This window comes from Aythya marila, assembly GCF_965140915.1.
Source record: "Aythya marila genome assembly, chromosome: 3".
NCBI lineage: Eukaryota > Metazoa > Chordata > Aves > Anseriformes > Anatidae > Aythya > Aythya marila.
Genome location: NC_139044.1, coordinates 74,644,278 through 74,652,991, shown reverse-complemented (window position 1 = coordinate 74,652,991; position 8,714 = coordinate 74,644,278). Strand labels below are relative to the sequence as shown.

At 39.6% G+C, this 8,714-nt stretch overlaps 1 protein-coding gene across 1 annotated transcript; it reads left to right on the top strand.

Moving 5' to 3' along the window:
* Positions 1-46: 46 nt before the first annotated feature.
* Positions 47-8,376, top strand: ZUP1 (zinc finger containing ubiquitin peptidase 1). Its single transcript, XM_082755647.1, has 9 exons — positions 47-289; positions 1,515-1,631; positions 2,721-2,830; positions 3,610-3,778; positions 4,205-4,393; positions 4,751-4,919; positions 5,659-5,810; positions 6,156-6,376; positions 7,573-8,376. Exons 1-9 carry the CDS (start codon positions 118-120, stop codon positions 7,618-7,620), a joined length of 1,347 nt encoding a protein of 448 aa, XP_082611773.1. The 5' UTR covers positions 47-117; the 3' UTR covers positions 7,621-8,376.
* The last annotated feature ends 338 nt before the right edge of the window (positions 8,377-8,714 follow it).

Sequence of the window (8,714 nt, the reverse complement as noted above, 5' to 3'; positions counted from 1 at the left end):
GCCGCTCCCAGCAGCCTCGGCGGGAGGAGGAGGAGGAGGAGGAGGAGGCGGCACCGGGCTCGGCGTCCCGCTGGGGAATGGTGGCGGCCCCTGTGAGGCGCTGAGGCGGCGGCCGCCATGTTGGTGTGCGATGGCTGCGGGCGGGCGCTGCCCTGCGAGGCGGCGCGGCGGCACCCCCGCTGCCCGCCCTGTCAGCGGCTCCGGCGGCCCTCAGTGACGGCCCGGCCGGAGGCGGCGGGGAGGGAGCCGGGAGCGCACGGGTGGAGGCTGCTGGGTGCCCCCGCTGCGGGTGAGCGGCGGAGGGGATGGGGGGGACCCGCTGAGGGAGGTGGCGGTGGTCGTGAGGGTTGGGCATCGCCCCCGAAACCGGCTGGGTGCTGGGGTGCCTGCAGCGCTGGTCGGCTCTCAGCTGGAGGTAGCGATTATATATTATTTCTGTTGGTGTAAATAATGCAGGTTTTGAATAAGTTAATTGCATACGTACAAACTTCTCTTCTCAAAATATCTGTATTAAGGGTGGTTATTTGTTGTTTTTTTTTTTTAAACGTACATAATGCATTCGTGTCTGTTCCTGATACACTTGGAGTGTTATCCAAAACGTTGCAGGTGAGCTCAGGTTATTGTAACATCAAATTCCCTTCCAGCCAGTCACGAGCTTTTAGCTTGGGCAAATGTTCTCCACAACAAGTTAACATAAGCATATTACATCCTGCGTTTTGTGAATTTAAGAAAGTGGAAGTGACTCAAAAAGAGAGCGCTGAAGATGGGGTTGGCTTTGTCTCAGTGCTGACCAGTGACAGACAGGATGCCAGGCTGTGAGTGAAATACAGGAAATACCACTTAAACTTAGGAACACTTCTTACTGTGAGAGTGGTCAGTCACTGGAACAAGTTGTCCAACAACGTTGTGATGTTTCTGTCGTTGAAGTTACTTGAAAAGTGACTGGAAAAGGCCCTGAGTACCTGAACCTGTCTGGCTTGACCCTGATCTGAGGGACTAAATGATCACCAGAAGTTCTTTTGAGCCTTAACTGTTCTATGGTACTCTTCAATAATAATACAAAAACTGCAGGAGGAAAACCCAGGGAGATTAACAAGGAATTACAGCTTTATTTTATTTTACTTAACCATTATCACTCAAACATTAAATTTTTGTAAGCAAGCATTCTTCCAGCAACAGCACAGATATTTTTCTTAAAGATCTGGCAATTCAGACTAGGCACGTCTAAATAAAAATGTTACAAGGACCGTGGTAAGTTAAATGGGATAAAACTTGATTAATAGAAGGAAAAGGTTTTCAGACTTGTCAGGTATTTATGAGTTGTAAAATGGTTAACAGTAATAGCTGTTTAGCATGTGCTGCCTTTCTGTGAGGAATTTCAATGGCAATATAAAATTTCTTACTGTATATTTATTTTAGACTGTATATATCAATTGGGGGATGATTCTCTCTCAAAAAGAAAACCACACAAAACCAGGAATTGCATTAAGCAAGAAACTGCATTTCTTTTTTAGACACGGGAAATGGTGAACAGCTATACGAATGTCCCATATGCAGTCTTACCTGTACAAACCTTCAGTTTCTTGAAGAACACGTGGATTTACACCTAGAGGAACATAGCTTTTCAGAAGGTATGTGAAAGGATACAAGCTTGATAATCTTTGAAAGCATTTGCAGTATTTGCATGTTGCAGTATAGAATTTCATACAAAATGTAGAGTAAGCGTTTCTATAAAAAGAGAACTGAATACACCCGTAATGAAATTTATACTAAGTATTATTGCTTGCCCAAGTGCTCTACATATGCAGAAGTATGTCTATCCATGCTTGTTAAATAAGTTCACTATGTGTTAGACAAAACTAAAACTTAGAGTGGAAAATATGTAAAAGATAGCAGTATTACATATATTTTCCTAGTTCTGTTGGAGGATTATGCACATATTTCCCAGAAAAGTTGTGGCTGTCCCATCCCTGGAAAGTGTTCAAGGCTTGATTGGGTGGGGTTTTGAGCAACCTGGTCTGGTGGGAGGCATCCCTGCCCATGGCAGGGAGTTGGAATTAGATGGTCTTTAAGGTTCCTTCCAACCTAAACCATTCAGTGATCCTATGGTACAGGGTTTAGAGTGGTAAATATCCATGTAAAGAGTTTAAAATCTATACCTTTTGATAACGTCTTTTTTTTTTTTTTTAACTCAATTCTTTACTCCAAATGTTCATGCTTGTTCAACAGTCATAGTGATAAGGTAAAGGAATCAAAATAAGTTTGCCTTATTTGCATGGCTAATAATAAGCTAGAGATTCCTTACCCAGTCCTCTGAACCTGTTTCTTTTTGTCCCCGCATTACGAGGTTGCTAACAGCAATCCTAGAAGCTAATAGGTCTGTGATGTTCAGGAAACTAGGATTTCTTGCTAATAATTAAGTGAAACATAGTAAACAAAAGTTTTACTAATAGTAGAGGTGTTACTTGAACTATTTGCCAAGCAACAGCTCCGTGACTCTGCATACGTTTTGTGGAAGTCAGGAGTCTGAGTCTTAGTAGACTGAATGTTGTCAGTCCTGTTTAGTACTCCTTGCTAATAGCTTAATACACTGTGGGATCCCTCTCTGAAAAGTAGTGCCTAGTTTATGTCTGCTTAGAAAAGAATCTTTAAATGATCCATCAAAGCATTGTTAACCTCCTGATCAAGTCCTCTGTTCTTGAATCATTACTTCTGAATAGGTGGAAACATGAGAGATCTAGAACTGGCTCAACAGCTCCAACATGAAGAAGATAAGCAGCAGAGGCTCGAAGAAGAGAAGCGGGAGAAGGAAGAATTTAAAAAGCTACAGGTACCATAATGTTTCAAAATCGCAAAATGTTGAAGAGATGTGCCATTAGAAGCTGATCATGTTGAATTTGTTATGTTTTGTTTCCTGGATTACATGAAAATAAGAATGCACAGGTGTGACCTAGTAATGCCAGTCAGGCAGACTGTGCTGAAGTGTTGGTGCAGGAGTGGCTTGCAGGCAAATTCTCAGCAACCCTGATCTTGGCACTGGTGTGAGGCATGCCTACCTCAAGCTACTTGACTTTACTGCTACCCTGGGCCAGGTGCTACCTGTGCGTGTTGCACTGCTCTCACCAGGCACCCTGCCACCCCATACTGCACCTCACCCAGCTCTAGTGCTCTGCCTTTTGGCACAGCCTGGAGTATATTACCTGGCAGAGTACCTGAGGCCTTGAGCATCCTGGCTGTCCTCTTTCTGGACACCATCATCTGCTTTAGTGAGTACCCCACCACTAGATTCCCTCTGTCTCCTACTTGACAGCACTGATAGCATCGGTTTCTGCACGTGCTACCTCCTGGTAATTGACTGCCTCTGCCAATGGCTGTCAGCTCAAGGGGGAGCAGGGAGATGTCTGCTCTTCCAGGGATAGCTGTCCTAACTCTGCATTTCTAGTCAGGAGTGAAGCTTGGTCTTCAGCTCTAAAAGGTTGTAAATCTGAAGATCTTATGTCTCAGTGTTCACTGTTTTTCATTGTTACTGATTGTGCATGCAGCTTCTTACATCATTAAACAAGAATTTTTAAAATGTGATTTTAATCATGCACGTTCTATCCCTAACAGAGGCAGTATGGCTTGGATAGTTCTGGAGGCTACAAGCAACAATTCCTAAAGAATATGGAAAGGGAAGTTGATAGAGGAAGGATGCAGCCTTTTGAATATCACAAGAGAAAAGCTGACATGATGGAAAGTTTGGCTGTTGGTATAGATGATGGGAAAACAAAAACCTCAGGTACAAATGCATTTCAGCAACTAAGCATGTAGCTTTTAGTCAATGCATTTGATGACCAAAGCAGTTTTTAACAAATTATTTCATTACTTAGGATTAGAATTAGGATGCAAATATTAATCTGTGACAACTTAGTTTAATAATTAAATTTAAGTTTGACATATTTTTAATCCTTTATCGAACCTGAAGACTTGTGAAACCTTGGAAGCAAGGTAAGGGCCCAAATAAAATATGTATCAGAAGTTGAAAATCTCTTACTGCATGAAGGTTGTCTTTGGGAATATGCTTGTTTGCTACTTAGTTTTGCTTCCTAACCTACTTTAGCTGTTAAAATTCATAGCTGCTTTTTATATCGTGTTTCAGTTAGTTGTAATCTGTTTCTGGAAAAGTAATGTTTTTTACAGATAAACTTCATATTTGTTCTTCTAGGAGTAATTGAAGCATTGTGCAAGTACTATCAGAATGAAAACAAAGATGTGAGACGTGTTTGGCTTTCAGCAGGAGTAGATCACTTCCACTCATCTTTGGGTGACAAAGGCTGGGGTTGTGGTTACAGGAATTTCCAAATGCTCCTTTCCTCGCTGCTGCAAAACAGCTTGTATAGTGACTGCTTGAGAGGTATTAATCAGAATCCTGACTACTTATTTTGCACGTCTTCAATGACAACCTATTGATCTGTGTTTTACTCTTTCATTTATACAACAAGGCTTACTAGTGGCATACCCATTGGGATACCCATTTTTATACCATTTAATGGGTATCCCATTAAATGTTTCCTATTGACACTAGACCATACTGTGAAAAGAATCAAAGGCATGACTATTGGCAAGGCATTATGTGGCTGAAGCTTAACCTTTGGGTTTTTTTTGGGGGGTTATCTTTGTAACGTCAATTAGCTCTTACAAAAGAGGCTGGATGGGTTTGGTGTGCTATTTCAGTAACTGTTGCTACAGTTCAAAAGCTTTTCTGTTTCAGATACTGCACTAATTCCTAGTATACCGAAGATTCAGTCCATGATTGAAGATGCCTGGAAAGAAGGCTTTGATCCTCATGGGGCATCTCACTTCAACAACAGATTACGTGGTTCCAAGGCATGGATAGGAGCATGTGAAATTTATTCACTGTTAACCAGTCTCAGGATAAAGTAAGTATTACTTTTTCTGATGTTTTTTTTTTAAGTGATAATTAAGCATGTATCTTTTAAGGGTCAGAATTAAGGTAAGAATTAAACTATTAAGCAGAAGCCATCATAGTGGCTTTATGTTTAAACTGCCTATAAGTGGATAAGATTTAGTGCAGTGTGAAGATGTATCTACTGTGAATTTATGTATCTACTTCAGTGTGAATGTATGTATCTACTTACGCAGATACGTAAATTGAATTAACTGTTTTGGTCATTGAGACTTGGTTGAGGAATTGTGCCACATAGACATAAAATCAAATATTAAAAGCTTACTTTCGCTCTAGGTTTAGTCTCAAGAAGAATCTGCATTTCAGCTAGTCACTTTGCGTATTTAGAATTCTTAATTTGTCTCTGTGCTGTAATTCTACAAAAATCAAATGTTTTAATTTTGGCAGACTTCATAAGCTTATTAGGCTGAACAGAGTAGAGTAATTCTTTGCCACTGAGTAAATACTGTGGTCTTGAACAGTGCATACTGCATTGCTTTGTACTTACATGTATATATCTTCTAAGCCTGTATTTATTTAAAAAAAAAATAGTGACAATTACCACTTGATGCCTGCAATTACTGTTGTTTACAAAATATTTTTGGTGTAGGAGGAAGGGACTGAAGTGAAATTTAAAACAAAAACAGCAACAACAACAAAAAAACCAACCTGCTTCAAATGTATCTGTTGCTTTTATTTTAAATGTTTTATAGGTGTCAAATTATTGACTTTCACAAACCGACTGGTCCCGCGGGTATGCACCCTCGTTTGTTTGAGTGGATTTTGCGTTACTATTCTACAGATAATGAAGGTGCTACAAAGGTAGTGTGTACTTCCAGACCACCTGTCTACTTGCAGCATCAAGGTCAGCATCACAGTGTACTGGTTTCTTACTATCCTCTATCTTCAACTGTATGTGCTGCAATTCAGAGCAGCGTCATACGTTCCATCTTCATTTAATTGAAGGCCTAGCTTTGTTTACTGTTAAACTTCTAGGAAGTAAATGTAACATTAAAAAGCTTTTATTTTTACTGAACGAAAAGCTGGGCATGAGCAGGATCTCAGCATGTCAACGTCTGCTCTATACTTAAAATTACCTTATTAAATTTCAAGTATTATGTTCCTTGATTTGAAAATAAATAGTATGCTACAAACAAGTAAATTGGATTTTATGTGTGTCTAAAATACTGAAAATCTGTTTTGAAACTAGGTCACAGTCGTACTGTTGTTGGAATAGAAGAGAAGAAAAATAAAACCTTATGTTTACTACTGTTTGACCCGGGATGTCCTTCTCAAGAAATGCAGAAACTCTTAAAACAAAGCACCGATGGTACTGGTCTCAAACTACTTCGGAGATTTGTGGGTGGCTTAAAAGAAAAGCAGTACCAGATAGTTGCTGTAGATGGCATCCTCACACTGGAAGAGAAAACGGTAAGTATTTCAGGAAATAGTTTTTGTAAGAAAATGTACAAGAATCTGCATCTCCTCTTTCAGACTCAAGTGTGTGTGTGGTCACATGGTGATTTGTTTTCACCTATTCAGTTACCTCATTCTTTGTTTCCTCTACTTTCTGCATATTCTCTGTTAATTGAGTAATCATTAGGATATCCAGAACAGAACAGTTTTTGCATGTAAATGGGTGCTACCTTGATATAACTGACAGCTTAGAAATCTCTTATGAAGCTTGCACTTGATTGCCTATGTAAATTAGGCTTTTTTTTTTTTTTGGCATTTTTTGTAGTATTCTAAATAGCTTATCATAGGCATATAAGTTACATGCAGAGCATTCATAGCACAAAAGTACATTCAGGGTGTTTCTATTTCAACTTTATAAAGCTGTGTGACATCTATCAGCATTTGATAATTGAAGAAAAAGGCACATGGATACTGAAGCCTAACCACTCAATGTCTCTTCATCTTGGGTACTAGAACTAGCACGTTCTGCTTTCTAAGAGTAGTTAGAATGTAAAGTATTCAACATGCAGCTCTGATTACCTTAATATGTTCAAGCTGTCAACATTTGTTATAAATCCTGTCTAGATGATTCACATTGGGCATTGTAAGTTCTTTGGACCTTGAAGTTCTTTCAGCTGAATGTCAGATGTAATCTTTTTCTTAAATTTCCACTTTACTACATTAACAAATCGATTTGCTGGATCCATGTTCTCATTCTGTGGTATCTTATGCACGGTATTCAGCATCTCCAAACTTAAGGACAGACTTTATGTGTAAATTATGAAATAACTGTTGTCTGAGTCACCCGCTGAAGTGTCTTTAACAGCTGTATATTGAAATGAGACATTATCTAAGTGCTTCCTGTCCCTGAACATGTCAGAAATAGCAGCAAGACACACACTCTCTCTTACCCTTACTGGCAAAAGCATTAGAATTCAGGTCACTGTAATTAAGGAAGTGTGTCTTGTAGGGTTGGGTGTTTCTTCCTTCCAAAGGTTTGATTTAATTTTTAAAATTGTATTTGTTTTGAGTTTTATCTAGAAAAATCACAGATGAAATATAACCTCTTATATGTTAGTAAACTTTTCAAGTTAATGGTTTAAAATGGTGTAATAGTTCATTAAACTGTTCTCTCTCCTTTCTCGCTCCCCTACCCACACTTTTTTTTTTAGGCTCGCTGCCATGCTTCTCGGGTCTTAACATCAGAGAAGATTCCTTAAAGGATGCCTTTACTACCTCTTCCTGGAATCTGTTGGGTGTGAAACATTAAATGGATGGACTGTGACCCTAACGTAACATTTTCTAGACTTAAATTATGCCTTGAACTAAGTTTCAGGGGCCCTGGAAAAGCACAACACTGGCGTTAACCTGTAGTTTTGATCTTCAGTCAAAACACTTCTGTCCAGATGAATCTGTAACTCTTCAGTTTTAGTTCTTACCTTAGTAGAAATCTGGGTATTTTCTTAGTTGCTTAAACTGCAAATTAATACCCACCTTCCTGTACCAAACTATTTACCATAGTTCACTGTCAATAAATAGTGGGTAAACATACCTTTTTTTTAAAAAGCTACCTTTTTTTTGGAGTGCCTGTTGAAATTTACCTCTGTAAATATATTTATACCACCTCTATGGCTAATGCTCCATCTCTTACAAAATTTGATCAAATATCTATTACATCCTCTGCAACTTCTCCTGCAACTACTTGCAAAGTAAAGAGACAGTTCGCTGACTTGACGTGGCATGGTTTGTTCCACCAGGGATTAATTTGCTACTGCACTTCTTTTTAATTAGCTGGCTTCTCTACATGCACCACCTGTAAACACAAACGTGCTTATGAGGTGGGTCAGTGTTAGTGTGGGGCATGAGACCGAAGACAGTGGTGTCCAAAGTGTGGTGTGTGTGTGTGGTCCAGGGGTGTGTGCAAGACAAACCGCAGGGGCGTGGAAAGAAAGTATTTTTTGTACTGTGAATAAATAAAATACTTTTTTTAAAAAAACATTGTTTATTTTGTCCTTTTTTGGTTTTAATTTCTATTTATGTTTTCTGATTTATAGCTCAAAGGGGGCTCTGAGACATGACTATTGGGCAGGAGCTCTGTTATACGGGCTTAGTGCCATTGAGGACAACGGAGCCATTTGCTGAAACAGGCGCCTTAGGTCTTAGAGGTGCTATAGTGTATCTAAGATGTTGCTCTGACTGTAAAAGTCATGCTTCTCCAGCCTGGTAGCTGGAGGCCAGGGTGGGGTGCAGGGGGTCTCATGTTGCAAATAGCTCTAGATGTTTTGTTAAGCAACTGAATCATCCCATGACATTC